The 27,370-nt window shown below is 53.6% G+C and overlaps 6 protein-coding genes across 6 annotated transcripts; 2 read left to right on the top strand and 4 right to left on the bottom strand.

Annotated features, from left to right (window-relative positions):
* The first annotated feature begins 591 nt into the window (after window positions 1-591).
* BDP81DRAFT_217744 (uncharacterized protein) lies at window positions 592-1,201 on the top strand. The gene has a single exon (XM_060582745.1). It carries the CDS (start codon window positions 680-682, stop codon window positions 1,082-1,084), a length of 405 nt encoding a protein of 134 aa, XP_060445649.1. The 5' UTR covers window positions 592-679; the 3' UTR covers window positions 1,085-1,201.
* Window positions 1,202-4,304: 3,103 nt separating this feature from the next.
* Window positions 4,305-4,667, bottom strand: BDP81DRAFT_449144 (uncharacterized protein; the record flags this gene model as incomplete). The annotated part of the gene is made up of 1 exon (XM_060592369.1): window positions 4,305-4,667. The coding sequence occupies one exon, from the start codon at window positions 4,665-4,667 to the stop codon at window positions 4,305-4,307; it is 363 nt and encodes a 120-aa protein (XP_060445648.1).
* Window positions 4,668-5,475: 808 nt separating this feature from the next.
* On the bottom strand, window positions 5,476-7,254 carry BDP81DRAFT_347734 (Sir2 family protein). The gene is made up of 2 exons (XM_060586151.1): window positions 6,581-7,254; window positions 5,476-6,507 (listed from the first exon to the last, which is right to left on the bottom strand). Exons 1-2 carry the CDS (start codon window positions 6,897-6,899, stop codon window positions 5,903-5,905), a joined length of 924 nt encoding a protein of 307 aa, XP_060445647.1. The 5' UTR covers window positions 6,900-7,254; the 3' UTR covers window positions 5,476-5,902.
* Window positions 7,255-7,734: 480 nt separating this feature from the next.
* On the bottom strand, window positions 7,735-8,811 carry BDP81DRAFT_460648 (zinc-binding dehydrogenase; the record flags this gene model as incomplete). The annotated part of the gene is made up of 1 exon (XM_060593675.1): window positions 7,735-8,811. One exon carries the CDS (start codon window positions 8,809-8,811, stop codon window positions 7,735-7,737), a length of 1,077 nt encoding a protein of 358 aa, XP_060445646.1.
* A 5,073-nt stretch (window positions 8,812-13,884) lies between these two features.
* On the bottom strand, window positions 13,885-15,949 carry BDP81DRAFT_480867 (concanavalin A-like lectin/glucanase domain-containing protein). The gene is made up of 2 exons (XM_060594948.1): window positions 15,499-15,949; window positions 13,885-15,414 (listed from the first exon to the last, which is right to left on the bottom strand). Exons 1-2 carry the CDS (start codon window positions 15,593-15,595, stop codon window positions 14,366-14,368), a joined length of 1,146 nt encoding a protein of 381 aa, XP_060445645.1. The 5' UTR covers window positions 15,596-15,949; the 3' UTR covers window positions 13,885-14,365.
* Window positions 15,950-22,212: 6,263 nt separating this feature from the next.
* BDP81DRAFT_426510 (Alpha/Beta hydrolase protein) lies at window positions 22,213-23,551 on the top strand. Its single transcript, XM_060590302.1, has one exon. The coding sequence runs from the start codon at window positions 22,338-22,340 to the stop codon at window positions 23,310-23,312; it is 975 nt and encodes a 324-aa protein (XP_060445644.1). The 5' UTR covers window positions 22,213-22,337; the 3' UTR covers window positions 23,313-23,551.
* The last annotated feature ends 3,819 nt before the right edge of the window (window positions 23,552-27,370 follow it).

Genomic DNA, 27,370 nt, shown 5'->3' with positions numbered 1-27,370 from the left:
CTACTCCGTACCCGCGCCTACATTGCAAGGTAGAAGGGTACATACTCCATACCTAGGTAAGGTACTCCGTAGGTAAGGAACTCCAAGGTGGTGGTGGTTACTGCACGATCCGAGTCGGCGGTACTCGGGCGGAACATGGGGCCCCACCATTTGCCACTGCCATTCTGCAGCTCACTCGCCGCTTCTTGCCTCGACCGGCGCTTGTAGCGCACTCGTACAGTCCCGTAGAGCCCTAGACGTGAGGTGGGGATCCACCCCTTTAGCGAGGTGGCTCCCATTACCTTATAGAAAGTCCGGTACCGCCTGCTTCGGGACTAGCGCGGCAATACCCATAACGTAATTCTCGAATATTGCCGAGTCAGAACTCGACGACCAAGGTCTCTTTGGCCCATCGTCCCAACTTCAACCTCGTCTTCAACCAGCATTTCGCGCGCGCAACAAACACCCATTCTGCTGCTAATCTACCTATGCGGCACCGCTGTTGTACTCCTGCACGGCGCTGACCGCAGCCAAATGTCGAGTCGCATGCAGCCCGACTGCACGCAACTGCACAACCAGCAACACCTCAGGAGACCCGCTGCTCTATCTGGAAGAGGGATAAACCTGCGACGCAACATTCAGCAGGGGACCACCATCAACAGCATCATCCCTCATCCCAGAGTCCAGAAGCTGATAAGATATGCAGCCCATCATCAAGTTTGAGCGGGCAAAGAAGCGGATGCACCTCCCACCTTACTTTCCCACTCCCAATCACCACCAAATCATTAGCCCGCCGTTGTTCGGAACCATCAAGTCAAGCCACCACGCCAACAAGAGATCGTCAAACAATGACACAAATCGTGGGCTATCGTCTGCCGCGCCGAATCACCGCCGTTCCGCCGTTGCGCCTCAGGGTCCTTTCAACAACCCCGCCCCTGTCAGTGTCACGACACCCTTTTCTCCGTTGAGACTCTTTGTCACCGTCTCCATCGATTCCAATCTCCATGCCGTCGGTCTAGACGACGTCTCCTCCCTCCGGCATATGACTAGGCAGGAGGAGTCGATGCGAAGGAGCCTCCGCGCCTGTTCCGGTCGCGCCCGATGAGCAAGGGACCTTGCCAGTCCCTGAACTGAAGTGCATTTGTGTCACGGCCCCAAGTCGGCGTCGAGGAACTGGGGGACTCCAACCAAAGACCTCACAACTCACCACTCTTCAAATAAGCCAAAAAGCCAGATCTGGTGGACCGTGGACCAGCCTCAGTTCCTGGTAACGCGGGGTTGCGGGGCAGTTGGTCTCCTGCGAATCATCGTCCCTGTTTCGCTGCTCATCATACCAACCATGCCAATCTCAAATGGACGTCGGTTTATCCCACCCTCGGCATCAGATACACCACCACCACCACTTGAGGAATCAGGGCCAGGAAAACCCACACACCACCACAGCTCGAATGTCATCTTGGCCCAACCCACACTATCTGGACCACGGCCATCTTGCCGCCGCCAGACAGTTGACCAAACCGAAACCTCTCAAAACAACTTGCTGCTTGAGAGGGCATCTTTAACCGCAACACCCTGCTCGTCAAATGTCAAAATGCCACGTCGGCTCACCTGCCGAAAAAGGCCCCCAAAGCACCTCGTGCTCTACCATCTTCTGACGTTCTTCGACAAATGACCTTGAATTCAACAACTTGATTGACTCTGCTTCCCGCCGCCTCCTGCGGGAGACCCCCACGAATCCCTGCATGTCACGTCTTCCGACCGCCTCGCCTCGCCTCAACAATCCGCAGAAAGACACATGCCTCGTGGGGGGGGGGGGTAAACCTCTTGTGTTGCGCGACATCGTGAACGTACACAGGCACCACACCCTTAACCCAGCAGAGCCAAGGACCAAACAGGGGTTCATACAATCGCCCAGCTGCTACTTACGTCATTGAGTTCCTAATCCCGCTAGTCTCACGATGCCAGCCCGGCGGCTCTATCGCTAGCGTTTCCGGTGGCCGTCGGCTCCGACCAGGTATAAATTGAATCGACAACTTCCTATTCGACTCAAGCGGCAAATCATGCCCGGTGAAGATATACCCGAACTCTTTATTTCGGTCCGAGGTCACGATGGAACAGTGACACCTCCACGTCCGCAACGGCTCGATTGCATGTGAAACGGCGTTTTGATATATCTTTACCTTGATCTCATGATTTCTCCACGACCCTCGCGACCTACTGCACTCATAGACTCCACATTCTTCACATGCTGTGAGCCGAAAAGTCGTATTACCTTGCGAAGACCAAAACGTAAAGTTGCAGTAGTTTCTGTTACGAGAAAAGTCACAGGTTTCTATCGACGGAGTTTTTTCGAAATATAAATGCTAGATCGATCGATTGGAACAGGTTGTCACGTCTGAGGATTCGCAAGCGCCGGTCGAGGCAACGGCGGCAAACTGGGCAAGTTACACCGCTCTCCCAAATAGCACCAAAGCCGAACTAAACCGGTCAACCGCAACATTCGAGACAGCATGCGTCTAGTTCAACTTGGGAATTCGATTGGTCATTATTTCCTGTGATGCGACGAAGGCAGGCTGGGCATAGTTGACCGACTCTGCTCTGCCTCGAATGGTCTAGAGCTCTATCTCTATCGCCCGGCCATTGCAGAGGCGAGCGTGATGTTGGGTGTTTACTGAGGGTTACCCGCCTACCGCCCTCCACTTTCCGACATCATGTTGTAATGACATACTTGCTGATCATTGCAGGTCATAAGGTCGCGGCCCGACGATCTCGAACCGAGACAATAGCCTGAAGTACGGATTCTGGAACTTCTTTCCCGTAAACCCGAGCACACTGGTTCGACATTTTACGTTTCTCGTGGATTTATCCGGGGTTTGTACAAGGTGCACTCGTCAGATCATCGCGGCCCAGGCGCACCAAGTCAGTGTTGCTCACTGATCCTGCACGAGTCTTGGATATTCTCAAGAATCATGAGGGTCTCCTCATAGATCGTTACTCCCTCCGCCGACGGGGCTCCGCCTGGGAGATTCATGTGGCATCTTCCGATCGTTACAAAACCCAACCTTTTATAGAACGGCACGGCATCCGTCGTGCTTTCGAGGAATACCGGGAGCCCCTCAGCTCTGGCGGCTTCCGTAGCGGCATGTACGAGAGCCTTCCCCGCGCCGCGGCCGCGGAAGCGGTAGTCAGTGCACAAGAACGTCAAATCTATAAAATAAAATAAAAGCCGGGCGTCCCCGGCGGATCCGGGTCCGCCGCCGTCGGTGGTCCCCGGTGCCGGCGGGGAGGAAGCGCCCACGAGATGTCAGCAAACGAGATTCGGGGCTTTGAACGTTCAGCGCCAGCGTCGTTGGCAAAGTGGACACGGGTAACAGGTGTAACGTGGGAACCGCGATGGGAATAAAAGGGAAACTGTGGTCCCCGTTTGCCCCCGCCGTTCCGTGGAGAGATGTCACCGAAATGACATTTTGGAATTCTAGAAAGGGTGATGCCGAGGGGAGAAGAGAAACCGCCAAGAAATGTCTGGGATCAGCGGTTTTTTGGGGGGGGGACCACCCCGGGAGGAGAGAGACTCCGAGTCTTGGGTTTCTAGGTTCGCTGTCTGATGCGGTGCCATTCCCCACATGGGCAAACACCGACCTCGGAGCCGACTCGGTACGTGCCAGCAAGGAAGTTGAGGTTTGGCGGATAGGGAAATACGGCACCGCTGCTGCTAGTCGGCGGAAAACAGGCAACTGGGATGGGGGAAAATGCCGATACAGGTAGGTGGGTTGAGGAAATGGACCACACCTTTGCGCGACAATTCCCGAAAATTTCACGTAATGGGAAATACCGGGATGGTGGAGCTGTGTGTGTGTGTGTGATTGAAGATGTTGAGCTAAGAACGGCGATGAATGGAGCGGAAGAGCAGGCATGAGGTATGATGGAGATTGGGTCAAAAAGCACACCAAAAATAAACAAGTCATAGAAAAGAAAGGACCGAAAAGCATAGTGGACGACGAGTAATAATAAGAAGGGTAATGAAGGGTTTTTGAACTCACGGAGAAAAGGCCGTGAGCCCATGGCTTCCCGACGTGCTTTTGATGCGGCTTTCGCGTAGGCGGTGAGGTATTCTCGGTTCGCTGAAGCGGGCCACTCTTCGTCTTCGCTTTCGTCGTCGTCGTTGTTGTCGTTGTCATTCTCCTCCTGCTCCTCCGCTGCGGCGCTTACTTTGTCTCCTCCGCCCTCCGCTTTGGATTGTTGATGGGCTTGTTGGTCCCGAGGAGGCTCCTCTTCACCCGCATCATCCACTGCCGCCGCCGCCGCTGGCAGTATGTTACCCGGCTCTAAGCGTCGTGAGCCGCTGGCGGATGCGGTGGGGGGGGGGGGGGGTTGATGGCTTGGCTGCGAGGTTGAGCTCGATGTCGGATGATGTCCCATTTCACAAAGGAGATGACACGTTCACCGCCGGTGTCATCGTTCTCGACGTCCGCGTCGGATTTGACGCGAGCCACGAGGATCCGCGGCGTGTCGTGGTGAGTGAGGTGCCGTAGGGCGTCGGAGGCGAGGTGGTCGTGGAGGTCGGCGAGGGAGGCGGGCGTGGGGAATTGGAGGGGGAGGAGGGGGTTTGAGGACATTGACGAGATGTGGATTGTGGCGATTTGGGGGGGTTCGGGGGGTGTTGGGGGAGATATTGTGAGGTTGGACATTGTTGGTGAGGTTGCTGGTTTGTGAGTTGGCGAGGCGTTGGTATACGTCGATGGTAAGTAATAGCTGATGGAGCGAGTTAAGTGTAAGTTTGTATGAGTTTGAGGATACGACATTTTGTTAGTGAGTGGCGGTCATGTGATGTGTTTGTACCACGACGTTGATGCGAGTTGCTGATAAGGTAGGATGTGTTCCTGAAATATCTTGTAGCTGTATTGTAAGGCGAATAGGGGCTATGAAAAACAAGGCGAGGTTCAACTTGTGAGAGGCTTGAAAAGAGTATAGGCCATCGACTTGTGAAGGTCTGGGTGGCTGTGAATGTACCGACGTGGTGCTTCCCTCCCCCCTTCCGATGAGCTGTACCTTCAACCCCTTCAAGGGATTGATTCCTCAAAGATGAGAATCCGTGCCGTGGGTTATGAGATTTGAGAAACATGAGAACTCATTTGATGTGTTTCTGTTAGTTGAAGTCTATCAAATGCCCCTACACTTTGAGCTTCTTTTAGTTGACAACGCTGATGGATGGAAATTCGGTTCCACGGGTGTTATTTCTTGTTATCACTGGCAGGCTTGCTTAAATATCCAAACATCTAGTCTCGTTAACCAGAGTGATATCTGATATATGATTCTCCGTAAAAGCAAGTTCCATTGAATGAAAAGTTTCGGGTAAGTAACTGGCTGAGAGACGATTGACGACTTCCGCTGAATCTTCGGGATTCCTGGAGCCGTAAGCAGGCTGCAAGGAAAGGGCGTGAGAGGAAAACCTCACATGTGTTTATCATACATTGCGAGAACTCATGTAACGCCATTCTAATATTCTACATTGATCAGCGATCGGATCAAGAACATCATACATTCCATCCGGCGCTCAGAATGGTTCTCAGTACTGCCATCAGTTTGACGAAATGGATGAGAACGCCATCCCGTCGACCTTGATAACTCACCTTCAGCAGAGAGGCCTCCTCAATAACTTCCGAGACTCCTGTCTTGGATGGGAGAGTTCCCCCATGGCCTTGGTTTTACTAAATTCAGGACGATGAAGCTCTCTCATGAGCCTTTAAAGGTAGAGGTTGACTGAAGTGTATTGCGACGTAGTCAAATGACACAAAGATTTGACAAGATGCCGCCATAAGACCAAGGAACGCTCAATCCATCTACTGCCCACGACAACTTTTCGCCCTTAAAATCCATCCTCTGCTACTAGTACAACAGAATCTAAACTCCGCATTCACATCTGCTACTCAGCCTTCCAATCCTCCGTATACGTCCGCCCATCCGCCCTCAACTTCCCAATAACAGGCTCCAACAACAACGGCAACACCTCCGCCGCGTCCCTCCCAAACGCAAAGTCCCCCTTCTTCACCTTGCCCATCTGGTCCTCGTCCTCGGCCTCGGGGTTGACGGTACACACCCGCGCCCCGGCCGCGTGCGCCTTGAGGATATACCCCGCGGCCGGCCACACCTGCGCCGACGTGCCGACGACGATCATCATGTCGACTTTGCCCCGCTCGATCCAGGCGTCGACGCCGTCGAGCATGGCCTCGTCGAGCGCCTCGCCGAACCAGACGACGCCTGGCCGGAGCAGGCCCGTCTTGCAGGATGGGCAGTGGGGCAGGTCTGCTTCGTCGATGGCGGGGAGCTTCTTGGTAGGGTCGAGGAGCGGGAGGGTTTGGGTTGGGTCTGTGAGGTCTTCTGAGGCGGGTGCGAGGGCTGGGCAGAGGGGGTCTTGGGTGTTGTTGTGGTCGATGTAGCTGCATTTTGGGTTGGCGCATTTGATGTCAAAAAGGCTTCCGTGGAGGAGGCGGAGTTGTTCTTCCTTGTGCCCCGCCCTTGGCGAGAGACCTGAGAATCATGTTTAGCTGGTTTTTATTTATTTATTTGTTCTTTGCGGGAACGTAGGGGAGTAACTTCTCACCATCGACATTTTGCGTCAGGCACAAGAAATCCGGGTTCTTATCCGCCAGTGCGGCGAGGGCATAATGTGCCTTGTTTGGCTTCGCAGACAGAGCCATGTGTCTGCGGTACGCGTAGAAGAGCCACACGAGCCCCGGGTCCCGGCGGAAGGCCTTCATGGTCGCCAGGGCCGTGGCGTCGTGGTTCCGCCAGAGACCGCCGGCGCCGCGGAAGGTGGGCAGGCCGGAGGAGGCGGAGAGGCCGGCGCCGCAGAGGGCGAGGATGCGCTTGCTTGAGGCCAGAGCCTCGTGAAATGCGGCGACGTCGTTGTGGGGGGCCATGGCCCTGAAGGAGATTGGGCGTTGAGGGACTTTGGTTGGGGTATGTCAGTGGTGGATGGTGTTTGAATGTTTGGGTGGATGACACGAACTAGTTGATTCTAAGAATGAAGAAATAGAAGGTCTCATGAGAGTCGAGGTGATATATCCGAGTCTCGTGAGATGTCTCATGTTACTTACACTCTCTGGGCAGCTTATATCTGTATGCATGTAGGCAGCCTTGCGGCGTTCGCCATCAGGCAACAAGGCAAAGCGAGAGGTTGATATGGGGCTTTCTTTCAATCATCCAATCATTTCATTAGTAGCCTGGAAACTGTGAAGCCAGTAAGAAAACTCGTTGAACTTGATCGGAGAGGTGTAAGTGCTCGAGTTGAGGTGAGATGTTCGTGGTGGTAGGACCAGGTCACTTCCCCACATGCCAGAATGCTCGGTGACTCCCTCACCGAGGCGGCGTGACATCATCCGTAACCACACCGATGCTGCACACCGGGAATTCTTCTTTAAATATCTTCCAGAGATGGCTACTCTAGGTCACTCCAGACAACTGTATTAATCACAGAAGCTTTTCCGAATCTGTGATTTCAACGACTACTAGCTTTGAAAACATGAGGTTTTTTTTGTTTTGTTTTGCATGCACAGAAATCACGAATGAGAGTAAACCAAATCATTTTGAAATGCGAAGCTGTCAGCTTCTCAGTTGAGATTTTATCTCTCTATGTCTATAATGTAACCAATCGCTATGCCCTTTCTATGCACCCAAGTCATGTCATCAACCTCATCTTATATACAGCATCCTCATAAACGGTTCAATCATGTTGTAACACACAATTCCTCCCGCTTAGTTCTCGAGGACGTAGCGGTAGCGGGCCTTGCCCTCCTCCAGGTCGACGATGGCCTGGTTGGCCTCGCTCATGGGGCGGACCTGGATCCAGGGCTTGACGTCCTTCTTGGCGGCGAGCTCCCACATCTCGCGGATCTCGTGGGGGGATCCGATCAGGGAGCCGGTGAACTTGACACGGCGCATGACCATGGGGACGGGGGAGATGGTGTAGGCACCGTCGTCGGGGATACCGACCTGGACGAGGGAGCCGTCGAGCTTGACGAGGTTGAGGAAGTCCTGCATGGGGACCTTGGCGGAGGAGACGGTGGAGATGACAATGTCAAAGGATTTGGCGTAGGTCTTGGCCCAGTCGGGCTCCTCGCTGGTGGCGATGTAGCCGTCGGCGCCCATCTTGAGGACCTCGTCGCGCTTGTCGGCCTTGCGGGAGATACCGACGACCTTGTCGGCGCCCATGGCCTTGGCGAGCATGATGGCCATGTGGCCGAGGCCGCCGACGCCGTTGATGGCGACGGTCTTGCCGGGGCCGGCGCCGTGCTGCTTGAGCGGGGAGTAGACGGTCACACCACCGCACAGCATGGGCGCGGCGTAGGCGGACTCGAGGCCGTCGGGGATCTTGACGACGAAGTGGGAGGGGCAGCGGTGGTACTTTGAGTGGCCGCCCATGGCCTTGCTGCCGTTGTAGTGGAAGTGACCGTAGGTGTGGACGGACTTGGGGCAGTACTGCTCGTTCTTGGTCTCGCAGGGCTCGCAGGGGCCCTGGCGGCCGAGGCAGGAGTCGGACTGGGCGCCGACACCGACGCGGTCGCCGACCTTGATGCCGCCGACGGCCTTGGAGCCGACGCGGACGGCGACACCGACGATCTCGTGGCCGACGCAGACGGGGTAGGGGGCGGGGCCCCAGCCGGAGCGCAGGACGTGGATGTCGGAGCCGCAGACACCGGAGTGGGTGATCTGGATATCGACGTCGTTCTCCTCCCACGCCTTGGGCTCAAACTGCTGCCAGACCATGTTGCCCTCGGAGGACTTCTCGTCGAGGCCAACCCAGCCCTCAAACTTGTAATCGGTAGCGGCCATTGTGATTGATGTGGTGTGGTGTGAGAAACGGAAGAAGAAGGGGTATCTGAAGAAAGGGTGTTTCTTGTTTTGGTATAGAAGAGATGATCTTATATATAAGAGAACAAGAAGCTTGTGAGTACAGAGTAGAATAGTATCGTCGAGAAGCGGGAACGACACGCCTCTTTTAAACCTTTAGCTCCCCATCTTGTAAAACGACTTAAGTCCTAAACTCATCGGCGAAAGAGGGGACTAACGCCGCCGGTCGTCCAAGGAACCATGAAGCTGGAAAAGCCTGGATGAGGAATTTTGCGCAAAAAAACAGCAAGTACTACTGTACCGAGAGGGCAGAACGAAAAAAACTGCAACGTGAGTGGGGTCAAACAGCGGGAATGAACTGGGAATAGATTGGAAACTAGATGGGCCTAAGTGCGGCTCGATGCCGCGGTTCGAGATCGATGGAGCAAGGGCCAAGGGGCAGTCGAGAAGACCCCGTTGACTGACGCTTTGTTGATGCAGAAAAGCAGAGGCAGAGGCGCAGAGAGACGCCGTTTGAACAATTTGGAAGGGGGGTGGAGTCGTGGACTGTGGTTGTGGGGAACCTTTCCAGCACGGAACGTCAAAGAAGGTCGACATGCGTCGTCATGATTCGCCGGCCCGATATGGGGCCTGGGCCGGTCGAGGTGGGTATCTCTGGAAATCTGGCTTAGAAATCTTGGAGGTTATGCTTTTGCCCTCTATCTAATAGTATGCGGGAACACATTACACTATCAAGTGTCGCCGGGGGGACCCTGGCCGTGTCTGCGTAGTCGGGACGGTATTGAATGACGGCAACAGCGCGAACGGCTTCTCTCATCATCTGGAACTCCGTCTAGATCCTGTATCTATCGCCCTCTACACGGCGGGGGTCCGGGCTCTCTGATCTCTCCCTCTCCGCTGTTCAAAACTTCAACACGTCGACCTCGCGTCTGACTAGGGATACACAGATGCGGCAGCTAGAAGGCGGGCTGCCCCTACGAAAGAGCGAATAGATAACGAAGAAAGGTATGTACCTAGAAACAAGCACAGGGATTCGCTTGGCCGCCGCTCCCGAGTAAAGGTGGTGTTTTGATGTCATCGACTCCAGTATTCTCCGGCACTTGGGTGGCTTCACACCGCAACTGAGGGGCGGAACTTCGAGACAGACAGGAAATAATTGGAGTCCAAGTCTCTGGTGTTTGAGACAACGCTCCAAAGGGGATTTGCAGAAGAAGAAAAAAAGCTTTTCTGGGCTTCTTCACCACGTTCTCCATCCAAGTTCATCCCGAAGAGCTCATCACCCCTGTTTCCCTGGCCACGGGGAAAACCAACTTGGCAGCCACACGATTGGCTGAATCGTTCAGCCTCATCTCAGTGATGACTGAGGAGGTCCAGTTTGGGATTTGAAGAGATTTTGTGGCTCTCGAAGGCCTTGCCCTTACGTCAACTGCGGATTCTTCCCGTCAAATGGGCGGTAGACCGGCCTTCGCCGTCTCGGTTTCTTCTGTCAGAGCTTCTAGAAAACGTGCATTTTTATGGAGAACTACAAAGTCTGCCGCGCAGGGGCCATCGGCACGTCACCGTTGACCCGCCGGCCGCCGCGGTTCAGTCCAACTTTGTTGCTGTCGTTTGTGTGTATCGATCTTCAGGTTTCTCTCATCTTTGCCCAGGAGGACATTGATCTTCCGGCCGATGAAGTAGCTCAAGAATTACACTGCCAATCTTTCTACCATCACTCTAGTCTACTGCCAATGCTGAGATAAGATGGGAGCTGAAAAGTCTGACAACTACCGGTGCGAGGACGGGGAGATACCTCACCGACAAGATACCGGTAGACATGCCGTGAAGTTTGAACGTGTTCCCAGCAAGGGTCCCTTCCGGACCACGGAATTACAGAGGTATTCGTACTCCGTATCCGTACAGCGGGCAGGATGGAACTCTGCTTAGTACGCAGCCGCCGGACTTATCTCGCCGACTTCTATTTCCCCAAAAAAGACCTCAAAACACACATGTGGCAACAATCTGACTCCGATTTAATGCATTCTCCTCAAGGCTGCAACACACCGTACCTTTGGCCATGTCTTCTATTGCAGCCGCCCCCTTTGATTAGATTATCGTGTGTTCCGCCCTTGCCGCATCATGCATGTCCATCTCCCAAGCCGACCGCCGAGGTCCCACCAACCCCTTCCATCCCTCCTATTGTGTAGAGTGCCAACTATTCATACAATTCCCGGACCCGACGAAAGGTCAGGACATCGGATGATTGCGCAAACGACGATGCAGATGCCCGAAGGCCCCCCCTTATCTCCGAGCGGTTGCCAGATCCCGCGTCTACCGTTCCGGGAGATACCGAAGCGAAGCAGGGTACTATACGAAAGCTTGATCCCGAATTCTAGATGCGGGAGCCGTGGCCCATGGGGTTGTGTTCGCTCCCCGGGCGGCTGCGCAGGTGTGAGGGTTTATTCAATCACCGCTTATCCACGCCGTGCGGAACCTCGGAACGGTCTCGGAAACACTCCACGGTCACCGTCCTCGCTTGGTGAGAAATATTCTCTGTACTTCACTTATAAGATGCTTTCCACCTCTCGAGAAATTGAAATCCCCAGCTCAAAATGCCTTGGCACAATAGTGAGATAAGATGCGCGAAGTGGGTGCATAAAAACAAGCACGAAAATCACGTAAGACTTCAACCTTGCAGACAATGTATTGGTGGCTATCATGTCATCGCAAGTTCGCAACCCGTCAGAAGGGGACCGGCGCCGCGATCGTCGGTGGTGACGCCCGCGCCGGGCCATTGCTTGATTTCCTAGCAGCAGCAGCAGCCATGCGAGATCCGCATGGCAGAGGCCGATCGGCGCGGCAGGTCCGAAATGCTACGCCCGAAGGCCTCTCGCGAGTAAGGGTTTTTTTTTTTTTTTTTTTTTTTTTTTTGCTTGCCACCGAAACCCGATGAGCCGGCTACATGATACATGATACATCACGCCTCCAACGGCGGACCGGTGCTAGCCAAGCCCGATATCGACATCATCGTGCGCCGTACCTGCATATGTCAGAAGAGTGTGCGTGCTGGCTGCGGTGCCGTGTATTTAAGACATGCACACGCACACACACACACACACACACACACACACACGCCAATTAGCACGGCAGCGCTTCGGAGGTGATGCGCCCCACAGCGCCGGCAGACTTTAATGACTCCGGGAGAAGGAACGGAGAAGGAACGGAGAAAGGAGCCGGGTCAAGCGGGGTGCCTACCACCTTCCGTTACCGAAGGGCAGGAGGTCATTTAAGCCTCCGACCGGAAGGTACCAAGGGGGTCAAACGTGGTCCTTCCTTCCTTCTTGCTGCTGTCTTCACTCAGCGTGACACCTGGGCCCGAGTCCATACGGTGCTAACTGCCGAAGCCATGCGGATATGGTAATTGTTTTCCTGACGCCTTGATCACAAACATTTACACAGCTTTAATACGTTGTTTGGGGCAATTGACTTTAGAAAAGAAGAGGATGAAGGTCGGGAGGAAAGTCGGCTCCAACCCACGACTTGTCAGGTAGGTAGATGCGTAGTTACCTAGGTAGGTACCGATCCCGGGAGTTGCACCGCTCTGTCACCAAAATTACTAGGCACGAAAATGCACCGAAAAGAGAAGCTACCCGCTATGGCTTCGCTTTTGGTAAGGTGCACTGAGGAGTATACCGCTCGGCCGTCGATGACAACGGGTTCTTCTTCCCTGGAGCAATAGTCGCACTTCTGGTCCCTACCTTATAAGGGGTCTCGACTTTCGACTCGCCCCGGGCATCTTCCGCTGCCACCGCCTCGGGCCACCGTATCTCCCCCGGTTCAATATCCAAAGAAAACCCCGGGCCGCTTCGCCTCTCCTACCTCGCCGAGTTAATACAAATTCAACCCAATACACGTACCGAGGAACAAGGGCCCCGGGGCAAATCACTGCTTGTCACCAGTCAACCCCCTTCCTCATCCAGGCTTCAGCGGGCTCGCCAGCCCGGACAGAAATGGGACTTTTGTTTTGATTGGGCGGTTCGGACGGCACGGTCCTCAAGTCTGGATTCTGGAAGTGGTAGACAGGCATTTGGGTACGGATACCGCAAGGTCATCAATAATCAACCATGCCTTGCTATGATTATATTGGTATTCAACTCGTGAACAACGACTCCTCAGGAAACCTCATTTTCAGGCGACGATCCAGTGCTGCGCTTTCAACACTACTGTATCCATACGCAGTAGTGACAGAAAGCGGATGGAGAAGGATCAAAATATGAACTCTGCAAGCGCGTAAGCATATCCATACGGATCTTACTATTCCCGCAGGACTTCAGTGGAAAAACCACTCAAACCGGGCGAGGAGCCAAGCAAAAATATCATTCAAAAATTGAGACAATTGTGCCGCAGGGGGCGCAATAACACGAGACTCAAGAGGCGATCGCGTACCAAGATCCTTGGGCCCAAGCAAGTTTGATTAAACCTCCAAGATCCCGCGCTCCTTCTTACTGCTGCGCGGTACTTATCCCATTTCCTTTCCTCCCCCCTCCCCTCAAAAAAGGGGGGAAAAAAAAATTATCCTTCTCTTGGCTCCAACGGTGCCCGCCACGCTAGAATCACATCAGACGCGCAAAGGCATTTTAGGCTACCCGTGCGGCACCGACGGCGCCCCCAGGCACGCCGCACAGCACACTGCCACACTAGTCATCGAGCCATGTGCTGACACTCTCATGAAAAATCTCCTTGCTTGGGTCTTACTTGGTGAGGGCGGCAAATTGGTGCACAGGTGGAGATTAGATACCGAATAAGGTAGAGCGCGGCAAATGGATCCGATTTCTGGGATCCATCACTCCCTCCCCGGCCCCCCTCTCCTCTTTGAGTCAAAATTCTTATTCGGGTGGGGGACCTTGCCAGGGCTGCTCAACTTCAAACACGGCGAGATTGCAACCTGCGGTGTTTTTGGGTTGCCGATTTCGCGCTACCCAAGGCACCTACCTACGCCCTACAGTTCTCATGCGAGCCTGAGCCTAAGTTTTGATGATGTGAGACTCACGTAAATCGAAAGGCACAGGTAAAAGTGTTCAAATCTGAATGGTTTTTGATTGTCAACGTTTTGTCTCGACTACCTCGGCGAAATGGCACAAGGCGTCTTCAACTCTTCTCTAAAGGTATCATAGTCCATCTTCCGCAAACACCACCCCAGCTGCTTCAAAAAAAAAAAAAAAAAAAACAAGGGCATCCGCCATCTGAAATGCAATTCCCATTGTTCGACTTTCCTCCTCTCGTGTGTAATATTGGCAAGGCCGTCGCGGAAGAGCTTCCTTCAAAAATTTTTGGAGGAAGAGTTCCGCGGGAGAGCGTGATTATTAAAAGTACCAGATTATGTCGCAAGGTTTGGCCCCAACTGCTCGCTCGATCCGTAAAGGAGCCTGCGTGGTTCAGTCGTGATAAGGATCGTGATTGAAGGTGAAAAAGTTGTACAATCCGCTCTCCGGACGGAATGATTTTTGGGTTGTCTTTATGCGCATGTACGGTCGTTCAAGAGTTCCGGAGAACCCGCTTACAGCAGGAAGGTGAAGAAGAGGCCGGCGGCACCGAGAGCAAGGCTGGCCTTGTTCATGAAGCCGGAGCTGGCGGCAACGGTGGAGGGGGTGCTGGAGGCGCCGGCAGAGGTGCCTGCAGAAGAAGCGCCGGAAGAGCCGGAGCCGGAGCCGGAGCTGGAGCCAGTGGCGGTGGAAGCAGCATCCTCGGTGGCGGACGCGTCGCTGGAAGCGGTGGCGGAAGCAGAGCCGGAGGCAGTGACGGTGCTCATGGTGGTCTTGGACTCGGTCTTGGTGGCAGTCTTGGAGGCAGAGGAAGAGGAGTCGTCGCTTCCGCCCTCGGTCTTGACGACGATGGACTCCCAGCTGCCGGAGCGGTCACCGTAGACGTACTCCTTGGCGCCCTTGACACCCTTGTTGCCCTGGTAGTCGGTGATGGTGATGGACTTGTAGTAGGCGCTGTAAGGACCCTTGGTGAAGTCGGTGTAGCCACCAGCCCACTCGACGGTGCCCTTGGGGGCGTCCTTGCGGCCGGCAACCCAGGTTCCGATCTTGACCTCCATGGGAGTCTGGGGGAACATGGCGCCACCCTTGGCATCAGCGTACTTCAGCTCGCGAACGAGAGCACCATCGATGATCCACTTGACGGAGTCCTGGGTCCAGTCGATGGTGTAGGTGTGGTAGTCGTTGAGAGGGTTGGAGACGGCGTGGTAGGCACCACGGTCGTAGGTGCTGGTGTCACCCTTGCCGAAGTAGTTGGTCTGGACCTGCTCGTTGTCACCACCAACCCACTCCCAATCGATCTCGTCGAGGTCGTCGGACTGAAGGACGACAGAGGTGACGACACCCTGACCGAGGGAGGCCTTGAGGACGACGTCAATCTTGCCGAAGAAGATGTACTTCTTGGAGGCCATGGTGGGAGCGTCGGTCTCCTTGTTGATAGCGAAGAGAGCACCGCCATCCTCGAACTTCACGGCGGTGCCGTCGAGCTTGCGGAAGACGGAGTCATCGTTGCCCTTGGTGAAGTCAATGCTGACCGACTTGCCCAGGGCAGGGTCGGCAGGGCAATCTGTAGATCAGTTAGCAAGGCTAAAAAAAAAATTTCCAGACACCAAAACGGTAGTATAAATAACCGGGGACGGAAAAAACATACCCTTCTTGGTGGGATCACAGGTGGTGAAGGTCTGGGCAGAGACCATGGTGGAAGCGGCGAGAGCCACGGTGGCAGCGGAGAAGAACTTGGAGAACATTTTGCCGGTGATTCGTATACGTCGATCGAGAGAAGAAGCGAGTAGCGAGTTTGATGAGAAAAGGGTCGAAGGTGACGAGATATTTATCAGAGGCTGCTGACAGGTATTAAAGGAGCTGAAAGCTGGAACGTGGTTTGAGGAGGAGTGAGGGTGTGGAAATAATGAAAAGCTATGCCGATTAACGAGGGACTGGCAGGTAAGCTAAGAAAAGGCAAGAGGTAGAAGCTCGTGGGGAAGCAAAATAAGAGTAGGTGAGGACGAAGTAGAGCGGTAGAAACACACGAACGGGGAGGATGGTTTTATTACTTGGACTCGACAAGATGAGGCACAGCAGCACCAAGCAGGGCCGGCCAGGCAGAACAGTAGCAACCACACCAACAACAAGTACCAAGACCAAGTAGCACCAAGCACTAAGGACCGGTGACCATGGACAGACCAGGGCAAAGGCGCGCGCCATGGCTCGTTCTCTCTTGTCTTGTTGACTTGGTCCCTGGGATGGACGGGACGGGGGTGGGATGTGTCTCCATGGACCATGGCCCACGCTCCATGAGCTGGGCGAATCAATACGACCTCGTACCTTATTCAGGACCCTGCACTTGCCTAGTGTCCTGGGAAGGGGGGGAGGGGGGGAGGGGGGTCATCGGCCAAGCCTCGACTCTTGAGCCTGAACCATCGACACCCCCCCCTGGTCCCTTAGCTCTTGGGAGAAAGGTCAGAGTGACTGGGAGTGATGGGACCGTTCACTATTGTTGTACCAGGACGAGTTGTTTGAGTGTGTGCGCACAACTATCAACTTGTGAGGGCAGAGTATGGGGAGTTGCAACTTGTGACTGGTGACTCGTTGTCGGCGGCATGGCCAGAAAGAAGAACACGGAGAGCATTGAGGAACTGAGGACTGAGGATCCATGAAGTGAGAAGTCAAGGTGGACTTGGACTGGGGATGTCAGTGGGCTGCTTCTGTTGCTTGTTCCCAAAGTCCCCAAAGTCCCTCCCACGAGCAAAGGGTTGATTTGCACCTGCATAGATGGCCCAATGAAAGAAGAAAGGCAGCGGGTGGAGTGGCGCTGCTTTCTTTTTCCGCCCGGGATCTCCTTTCGGTAAGGCAGAGGAGGGGAGATTGAGAGGGATTGACTCCTAGAGTCTATTCCGAGTGGAAGGCATCGCCAACTAGCGGCCATGGCAGAGTTGATGGAAGTCGGAGAAGCGCGGGAGAGGGAGAGAGACAGAAGAAAGAGATGCGTCCAAGGATCTAGAGAGCAGCTGCCATCCGTTCCTGAGGGATGAGCAAAGGCTGCAGGAGACACACCACCTTTGGACGGCACTCTGCCACTCGCGCCCAGGTCATTGGAAGCGACGGACCATGGATGCACATCGGTACGTACCTCATATTGAATCTGACTAAGAAGTACTTTCCAAATGTACCTTTGCTGCTGCGCTGCGCTGCTTTCTTTGCCTGCAACAACGTTGTACTGTACGGAGCACCGAGGGATATCTCTCGTACGGATACATCATTGCGGACCAAGGCCCACGGTCAATCAGGCACAATTCTCCTGGCAACGACCACTTGGGACGTCGGATGATCAGCAATGATTGACATGGAACACGAAGAGACACCTCGCTACGCTTCGTGATGAAGCGCGCGGAATTCCACTGCATCAGGTTCCATCATACTCGCCCCAACACTCAGCACCTCGACTGCCACCACCACGTCCACGAGTGACGTTGCGTTGCACATCGTGTTGCCGCCGGCTTCTTCGACTTGACCGGGCCGTTTCCAGCGCATTCCAAAGAGCTGCTGCCACGAGGCGAACCATTCCTCGGGATGACTTGGAGGCAACGTCCAGCAATGTGTCAGCCAGCCAGGCTTAGCTTCCTGTTGTCAACCAGCCGCTCGCCTTCTTTGTTCCTTCGCTAGCATTCCGAGAGGGCACATGGCAGGGGGTCCGCTAGCAGACAAAAGGTGGTGCCGCTGCTGTTCGACAAGCTGTTCAACCACGATCGAGACGGATTGCTTCCTCGGCTTTCCAGGGAAGCCAGACATGTTCAGCATATCAATCGAGATGTGTCTTATCGAGTATCAAGCCAGCAGGGCAATGAATTTCATGCTTCCTTCGCCTGACAAAATAAGGGGCACTACAGTCTGTGTTCACTGCAGGGGGGCTCCAAGACCCAGACACCAGGGCACATATGGACAGTCACTGCAGCCTGCCGCCGTCGTACGTCCACCTGATGATGGCCGGTGCCTGCAACAACTCAGCAGATGAAGCAGCGGTGATCCCTGCGGCGCATCCGTGAGCCGGTCCGTGTCGTTCTCTCTCAAAACTTTGACTCTCTCAGTGACGGACTGGCGGTCTCCAGCTTCGATCGAACCCCCGCGCTCGACTCGACTCAGCAACCCGACTTGCCCTGGTCAACAACAATACCACAGCAAGACAAGAATAATCTCGGGGCCCCGTTGCCCGACGATGGCGCCTTGTTTGGCCGTGAGCTTCCCGCTGCGAGGCCAAACTCTCGCTCGTCCAGTGGGAGATCCCCCTCCAAAACCTAGCGCACCTTAACTTGGCACCGCAGCATATCGTCAGACCTTGGCACTCTACGTTCGGATAGGTAACCCCTGCTCGGATGCGTTGCTCACGAGGAACCCTGTCGTCGCTGGATGCCACACCAAGACCCTGCATCTACCGAGTACACTCGCTATGCAGCAATACTTCGTACGCCTAGGTCACATTTTGCGCGCGCGCATAACGGAGGAGTAAGCAATGCTGCGCCCAGCAATGCAGGAGCAGATAGGTATGCTCTCTCAGCGCCTTTGAGGGAGCCTCAACCCTTTGTTTGGTCCAGCGCGTCTTTGTACTTCCAGGTTGTTCTCCGCGCTCATTTCGGTGATACCAATGATCAAGTTTTCAGAGGCCCAGGTTCTTCACTTCTTCATCCCGCCTCCTGTGATACACCGAGCCCCGCGGCCACCGTCAGCCAACTCCATCCCCAAGAGTAGACTGTTGCAGTGCCCCGTTTATCCCACAAAGTCCATCAACCTGGTGCTCCAAGAACCAAGCAGCCAAGCCACATCGCCAGTTCTGACCTATCGCGAACCGGAACCTGTCCAAACCGACTTCAGCCTGACGGTTCGAAACAAAGGGCGGCCCGGGGGGGGGGGGGGGGGGCTGACAAGAGTTTCTTTGCCCGGTCACAGTGCAGCCCGCCCCTTTTCCCACCCTCATTTCTAATATATATCCGTACGATACGGATACACTCATTTCATCTTTCTGAGATCTCACAACCTTGTCATTCGCCGACTAACAGCTTCCCCCTTGTCTCTCCACCACCGGCGCGAATGCTTTTACCGTGACAATTTCTCTTAGCCACTTCAGACTGCGTGCCGATGCCCCGAAAATACTCCAGGGATCTTCATAATTCTCCGCTGTACGGCCAGGGGCCAAGACGAACACGGGGCTACCGCTCATCACGCGCCATTTCACAACACGAAAGAAAACGCTTTGCCTTTCAACTTTGGCCTCGGTACTGGACCGAAGGGAAGCGCGCTGCCGCAGAGAATCAGAAGGAGGATACGGCCGCCCCGTGCCACAGCCGCCGCAACGTTCCATAGCCCCGAGTCGTCTAAGGGAGGGCTACCATCGACTGAACGGCGGCCCGGAGTATCCCGGACTCTTCCACGTTCTATGCGCTGTGCAGCGGCCAACCTTCGTTGGCAGTGGGCACTCGTATCCAGCTGGTCGGGTTGCCTCAAACCACCCTCCCAGGCTGTCAGGCGGTGGCTGTGCAAGCCAACATCGACAATAGGCTGTGGTCTCTGCTCGTCAACCCGGCATTGAACCGCATCTCAGCCCTTTCGGCAGACCACTTTGTTGCTCCGAGTCCACATAACAACACCATTTGATGTAAATCCTTTCAGCCTGCTGATGGCATCGAAAGGAGCTCGGGCTTCCCTTTGCTCAGAACGCGGCGAGGAAGGCCGATCCCGGCTCCGAAACGTCACTGAGCCCACCTACTTCTGGGTTCTCCATCGCATCGACTGGGCCACTATCATGCCAGACTCTTTTGATGCTGGTATCCGTGGAGACTATTCGTACATAGGGCTCGCCTTTGGGAATTGCGCTTATCGACATGATGAGCTTTGTGCAGTCTGATGCCTCCCCACATTGGGCGTGGAGAAGGCGCAGGGCTTGCAGCAAAGGCTTGCATCAGAGACTATGCCGCGCCGTCAGGGAAGTTGACAGGTATCACAACATACTGAGGCAGAAAGCTTGAGAGTGTGGTCACCGGGATCGAATTGCAAACACGCATGTCTTCTGTACGACCAGTAGCCGCTCGCCGCGCAGGTACCTTGTCGCGCCTATCCGATCATCGATGACATATCCAAGCCGATCCTGCAAGATCCCCAACTCTCGGAGCCTCAAGAACCAGCTTCCACGACTACCGGCATCGAAAAGTCACCAAAATAAAATCCCCTCCAGGCCTGAACCGTCGCATCCCATCATCCCGGAACGAACGCTAGCAGGCTGGCACAACGGGCCAACATTCTCAAAGAATCACCCAGGCGATCCCCTGGAGAAAACAGTTAAAGGCGCGCCACTAGCGCCAGTAGCATCTCTAAATTTAACTCCACGAAGAACCCGAGCCCGCCGCCCCATCCCGTCCACAGTCACACCCCCTAGTAACAGCTGTCGCCGCTGCCCGCCCGTCTCCGAAGAGGGAAAAGTGCTCTTCAAGCGTACCATATCAGTATGGAGCATCTGCCACCCCTTCGCCAATCTTGACCGAAACCTCGTAAGAGTTGTCTATCTGCGGGAGCGACTCTGTCAAACGTCTACATGTTCGCATACTGCAAGTCCCGTATGGACAGTCCACTGACGTCTACCTGCATTCCTGGCCTTCGCTCAGCCTTATGACTCTTGAACTTTGATTCTTTTTACGCGCTCCAACCGGGTCTGTCAGATGACATGACATGACTGGAGAGACGACGGCGGTCAAGGTCTTTCTCCATCGGACCCGACTCACGGCGTCTCCGACCGTTCCCCTCTCCCCTGAACCTGGGTTCGTGGGGTCGCGTGTCGCTCAATCTGGACGGTAGCCAACGGTCTTGCATACAGTCATTCGGTCGAACGAGATGTCCTCTTCATAGGTTCCTGCTCAATCCTGCCGAAGTGTAGGTGCTGACTTGGGCTTACGATCCTTCATCACAGTCCCACGAACGCACGGCCAAAAGGAATCGTCCGTCAGAACGCTGATTCAAAACAATGCAGCCATCTTTATGCGAGGATTGGCTGTTTTGCTCCTTTGCTTACTCTGGCGCCCTCCAACCGCAGAGGATTCCCGTGCCGCTTCCAAGAGGAAGAGCTGAGGATGGGCTAGTCGTTATAGGTGCTGACTCTTGTTGGACGTCGTGATATAGATCTGACAGGTGCACGGAGCAACATCTCCATGTCTCTTCTCACTGGTCGATTCTCGACTTCTACTCATCCATCGCACTCCTTTCTTGGGTGGGCGGCGGCTGCCTATCACGTCTCACCTTTGCAAGGAGTCAGATTCGAGGCCATTGATATGCGCCGGCAAGGTTGCCTAGAAGGTTGATACTATCGCTTGACAGTGTACTACTAAGCGCCGGGATCTAGAATCCATTCAGCTTCGGTTCTGGCAAACTCTCAGTTCTGTTTACGCCCTATTCCTTCTAACAATAGTGCCGTGCTCCAATTGCTTTTACCTTTGGTTATTGAGATAAGAGTTACGTTGTTGAGGTCACTTCTGGGACCATGCCACTATCCTACATTTTGGCAAGTAAGTAAGTATACGGGAAAAGATCTGCCTCGGAGAACGTCGTTTCCCGTTCGATCAGTGCTGTAAATTGCTGTGTTCTGGCTCCATGCCGCCAGGCTGTCCAAGCATGACAGTTCCAGGGCTTTGATCACTAGGTACTGTATCAATATACGTATTATGGGTTATCTTTCGTCCTTTGTTAACTAAACGGGGCCAGGGAACCCACTGAAGAAAGTTGTGAATGATGATGAAACTTGAAGTGCTAGAAATCCCGAGGATTCAGGTGCGCCACGGCAAGTTGCAGATACCATCGGTGCTCGACGGTTGGCTAGCAAGACAGTGGGTCTGTCGCAAAGGGAATTCCTCAAGATAGCGATTTCTAGGCCTAGTCATTTATATTTTGGGCAAAGTAAGGGATAAGACTGCGATGAAGGTGCTAAAGAAGAAGATGTTCAATACGGTACTTAGCTGTAACCATTCCGGGCCTTCACAACGTGGCTGTTGTCTTTCTTGGGACTTCCGAAGAGAGCGGTCATGAGGTTGCAAATGTACCGTGACGGGGTTCGACAGAGGTTGGTAAATGCCGCTGGCCCTTTTTCCCAAGGCTATAAGATATCTATCGCGATGCCGGTCCTGGAGGTGGTTTCTAGTTACGTCGGCGATGCATTTAGAGTTAAGGCCCCGGGGTATCCATCGCATCTGAAAGGCGTTTATAGTCAGCCAACGTAAATTATCGTCTTTAATATTGTTTTGTCCTCTCACTATATCATTGAATACAATTACTGGACAGGTTCCGTAGTCTCAAGACCGCATCCGGCCACAAAAGTCGGTCGGTCACGGGAAGCACTCCGGTCGTTGTGGATACTTTCCGGCTCCATCGCCGAACGTCATCTCAACCTTTGCAACTTGCTTGTCCCGCTTCTCACTTCCCTACCCCAAGGCAATCTGACATACCAACACATCTCCGATGAACGAGGTTACAGACGGGGAGAAAGCACCGGGAATCATTCTTGAGCCGCGATTGCCACTGCATGCTTTCCCTCCGCCGAGAATCATACCACCGCTGAAGCAGCCGCACCAGCAGACCATCATCCTCCTGCACGGCCGAGGTTCCAGTGCCAAAATCTTTGCACCGGAGTTTCTGTCTATCCCCCTGGATGATCCAGCCACGCCATCAGGCGTGAATACATGTACCTTTCAAGATCCTCTACCGCATACGCGCTTCGTATTCCCGACTGCGCCGCGGTCGCGGGCAACCATCTACAGACGGTCCATTATCAACCAATGGTACGACGGGAGCGGTGACTGGGAGGAAACGCTCTTGGGCCACGCAAAGGAGACGGTTGATTTCATACACTCTCTGATCGAAGATGAAGCTATTCGGGTCCGCGGGACGGGTAAAGTTATGCTGGGCGGCTTCAGCCAGGGTTGCGCTGCGGCGCTTCTTTGCCTGTTGATGTGGCGGGGGAAGCCGCTTGGCGGCATACTTGGTATGTGCGGGATGTTGCCCATGGCTGGCGTGATGAGCGAGGCCTTGGTGAGGGGACAACGTCGACTGGATGGACTGCATGATGAGGCGCCAGAATTTCCTGACGACGACCCCTTTGAGCACTCTGATGACAGTTCAAATGCCGTCGGGGAAGGGGATCAAACTGAATACGATACCACACATCAGCCATTGCGCATTCTTGGAGATGAAATAGGTCTCCCGGTACCGGACCTGGCGACGCGTCTGTCATCCCAAGAGACGCCCGTGTTTCTTGGTCATGGAACTGCGGATGCCAATGTCTTAGTCCATCACGGCCAGGAAGCGTCAAGAGTACTACGGACGATGGGCTTTGATGTCAACTTTAAGACCTATGATGGGCTGGATCATTGTTATTCGAAGGATGTGCTGGAAGACATGTTAGAATTCCTTGGGAATAGAGCACAGGATTCATGATGAGTTTAGGTTCGGCGCACTACGGACTTGGTTTGGCGGGCTCATAGGAATGGAACGGGATGGAAGTGACAACTATGGCCAGGTTGTGTCTGCACGCCTAGAGATGGACTACGCTAGGATGTTTACTTTGCGGATGGGAAAAATGTGGTAACTACGAATCTTCATGTAGTTTCCTTCTGAAAGAGCTTCCATTAGTGAGTTGATGCCTAAATACTGGCCCGGATAGTTGAAGCAACGGATAATTAATATCATTTTGCATTTAATACGTGCTTGGAGATCTACAGGTTGACAGCGACGGCAGGCCGCCCATTCATAGTCCCCAGAAGCTTGGTAGAAGCCAGATATTCTTGCCGTAAGCTGGTGAACTTGGTCTTGGTCCGAAAGCAAGGCCGTTGTATCTTCAAGTAAACGCATTCGAAGCGTCGGATGTCGCTTCGGCTACCGTTCGTGTCGGATGTCACGTCATACTTGCTGACTTAAGGTGACTATTCCCATGCCTTCAAGAGATCAACCCTCCTCTTCTCATAGAAGTATAGTGACATATTTTCGAGACACTATGAAGACCTAGTCCGGACAGCTTTTAAATTCTGAAATTATACTTAGCCTCAATGTGTTGACGCCGGCACATACACCTGGGAGGAGGTCCACAACGTAGTTTTCGTTATCATGTTGATATGATTATATTTGAAACGCAGAGGCTGTTTTCTAGTCCACTGCAATGGGAGACGAAACTGAGTGTAATTCAATAAGAAAAAGGCGAAGTTGAGACACAGCCTCAGTGCAGCCTCGAGACCGAGAAAGAGGCGGCGGTTTACGGTGCATTCAGCCCTTGGGACGAGCCTGTGTGCCAGGATTTCTTTTGTTTATGTGCGACTTCGTTTTGTAGACAACTCAGGTACTTCTCTTATTATTTTCAATCTCCTGAAGACATACACTTCTTGTACCGCCAGCGACTGCTCCGTTATGGAAGGAGGTGGGTATTTTGGAAGTTCTGGATGGGGGCCTCAGAATCTTGGATATCTCAATAACAACATAGGAAGTACCATGGCTCGTTGCCTGGATTTGATTAATTAGTTGACTCATAATGAAAGGACATAGCATCTCAGGCGTGTGACTTTCGTACTATAGTACTCACTCTGACAGTATAAACCCCTCTCATAGTGAGGTTCAAGTAACGAGTGAATCTTCAGCTACGGAATGTAAAGGCCGACATCCTTAATTGAGACACAGTGCCTACTGATTATCGAAACTGTTATTCCGAAGACGTGTAGTTAAGATAGGGTATCCAAGCAGGCACAAAGATCCAACTAGCAGCTTGTCCTCGCCGGCGGCCGCCCGACAGCAACATACTAAGGTAAGCCCCGCCCAGGAACGAGAACACCATCCTTCTCTCCAAGGTCCCAGAATCCCGGATTGACTGCTTCAAGGCGCCTGCTCCTTCACCTGAACTCCTTCGGGAAGGTCAAGTCAACGTTCCTTGTCAAGCCCGCAGAGACTTGCCGTGGGGTGTGGGGGCTCAGCGAGACAACCCCTCGGTCAGCCGTGGGGATGAGTGAGTCCTGACAGGGTGCTCCGCATATGTATAGGTCTCACAGCAGTCAGTAAGTTCTCTGTGGGGTATCTAGGCGCCGAACGGTATGTAAAAGACAGTGAAAGAAGCTAGAGGAGTAGAGCAAAGTCGAACGGTACACATATAATTGTCAATGCGAGTTCAAGGCGTGTCACCTCGTCTACGAGAGATTCCTTCGGATATTTAAAATGACCGACGAGCGGTAAGAATAGAAGAAGAATGCCGCGAGCTCTGAACCATGACAACGCCAAGAACTCGACGAAAGTTGGTTACAGGATGGCTTCAGCCAGTCTCGTCTTATTGGCATTTGGGTAGTAGCAAGCAACGTTGCCGAAAGTAAGCGCATTGTATGTTAGGCATCAACATACCTTCCAAGATGAAGGAGGAAATAACAAGAGAACATAGCTATCATGAAACAAGGTTAAAAGTAGCGAAGAGGAAACAAGATCTTGTCTCTTCAACGTTTCAACCTTGGCGACCCCATCTAGATCGAGTTGCCATTATTATAGGCTGGGTTGACTCTTGATCCCCTCATTGCTGCCCCTCATCGCTGCAAGACACGTGGAGGATTGCCCATCACTTAATGAGTATTGGCGCGGCATGTAGCGGCTTAAGGATGAGTGGCCCTCCGGGATTTCCAAGACCTACAAGCACGCCGAAAAGACAAGAATTGCCCTTGTCAACAACGCGGAAATCCATACCCAACCGAGAGTATCAGTGATCATTTTCCGTTCGCCTTATCCCTATAGCGAGTAGAGTCGCAGTCTGGTCCCGTGTAGGCGAGAGTGGTGCCAGCAATGTTGGGCTCCGTGGATGGCCAGGATGTTGGGATCCGCACCGCATGACGTCCCGCCCCCGGATTCACAAGCCTGCAGACGTGCCACAGGCGGCTCGCTGCTGATCTTTGTAAGGGCTATGTGGTGCCAAAATCATGATTCCATCCGTAGAATTTTGACTGCCGGAGTGAGTGTTGTGTAGTTCGATTGGACTGCCATTTCAAAGCCCTCAATGTCCATGACGGCATCACATTTCTTGCGAAGCCGAGATAAATGCGAGGAGAGTCATTGACATTAGGAGGGACGGACTTGTTTCTCCATCAATCATAGCAAGGGGAGGCTTTCGTGTTTCTAGGCCAATGGTGTGGAACACAACGTCGATGAAGGCACGATGTCGTGCGGCTGAAGAACAGAGCGTAACCCAGGGGACGATATCAAGATCGCTGACAAGAAAAGTGCGGGGAAAGCCGGTCGTCTGTCTGGAGGGGGGACCGCCCGGTGGTGGCGATGTGCCGTTATCCGACGTGATGGCAGTGTGCATCTCGGGGTGGAAAAGGGGAAGAAAGGTCGCGCGGCGCAGCTGCAACATCAGAAAGACTGCTGGCAACGACGTCTGCCACACCATGTGGGTGGAGTTCAGCTCCATTCTTGAGGGTATTTGTGGTCAGCAGACACTTGCAACTATCCCCGAAGGCGCTAACGACAGATACCAAACGCTTGACCGGCGGAAATGGACGAGCGGACAAACACTGTAGAAAAGAGAGAAGACTTGCACTGCCGATGGTGGCATGAGGAAATTGCCAAGACGTCGGGCACAACTACAGCCCTTCCATATTGTCACGGGGTCTGTACTTGTATCTAGAGGACGACCAACGCAGGAATATGGATCCATAAGCAGGAAACAGTACTAGGTTCACCGTCATCAATGCGCTGATGATGACAGGGCCTTGCTTTCTCCAGCCCAAGATGTGGGAATGAGTGGTGGACGAGAACGAAGTTGATGCATAGTAAGACTGCAAGAGATGTAAGACTCGGCACGCGACCAAAGGCAGGTAGAGAAACACTGCCACCGACAGACAGTTTAATCTAAGACGGATACATGTCGTTTGAAAGCACGTCGTAAATCATGAGGGCTGCCTTACCGCCTTGAGAAGCTGGGAAATGCTCATGACAAGGGGACCCCTAAAACGAGTTGGCACCTGGCTTTCCGGGGGAGTTGGCACGTTGGCTAGCGTGGGGGTTAGTGTTGTCTAAAGTCTGTCGATCCGTCCAACATCCGATGACAGCAGGGCCGTTCTCACTCGTGAGTCGATGCGCTTGGTTCTCTTACAATTCGATTTGGACGTTTGCAGGGCGCTTGAGGAACGATGGCTTGGAAAACTATTCAGAACACATGACGAAGACAGTTTCCCAATCTGGAAACTGAGCGGTGGAGCCAATTTGCAACCTCGAGGTTCCATAGTCATGTCGTAACGAGGTATCTCGAATCAACCGACTGCATGGCTAGCTAGCCTTCATGTGTGTGCATGACTTGCAGCGGTGTGATGTGTCCGATGCTGAGCGCTCATCCCGTACTTGGGCCTTCACTTCCACCTCTTCGAAATGAAAGTGTTCATGAAACAGGTTCGTCTCGTTGACTTGGTAGATATTGACCAGGTTATTCTCATACCGTTCGCTGTTTGGTATTAAACCCTGCTCTTAAGACAAGGGCT

Source organism: Colletotrichum phormii (genome assembly GCF_030913505.1).
Source record: "Colletotrichum phormii strain CBS 102054 chromosome Unknown BDP81scaffold_9, whole genome shotgun sequence".
NCBI lineage: Eukaryota > Fungi > Ascomycota > Sordariomycetes > Glomerellales > Glomerellaceae > Colletotrichum > Colletotrichum phormii.
Note: the sequence above shows the minus strand (reverse complement) of the source record. Positions and strands in the feature narration are given on the sequence as shown.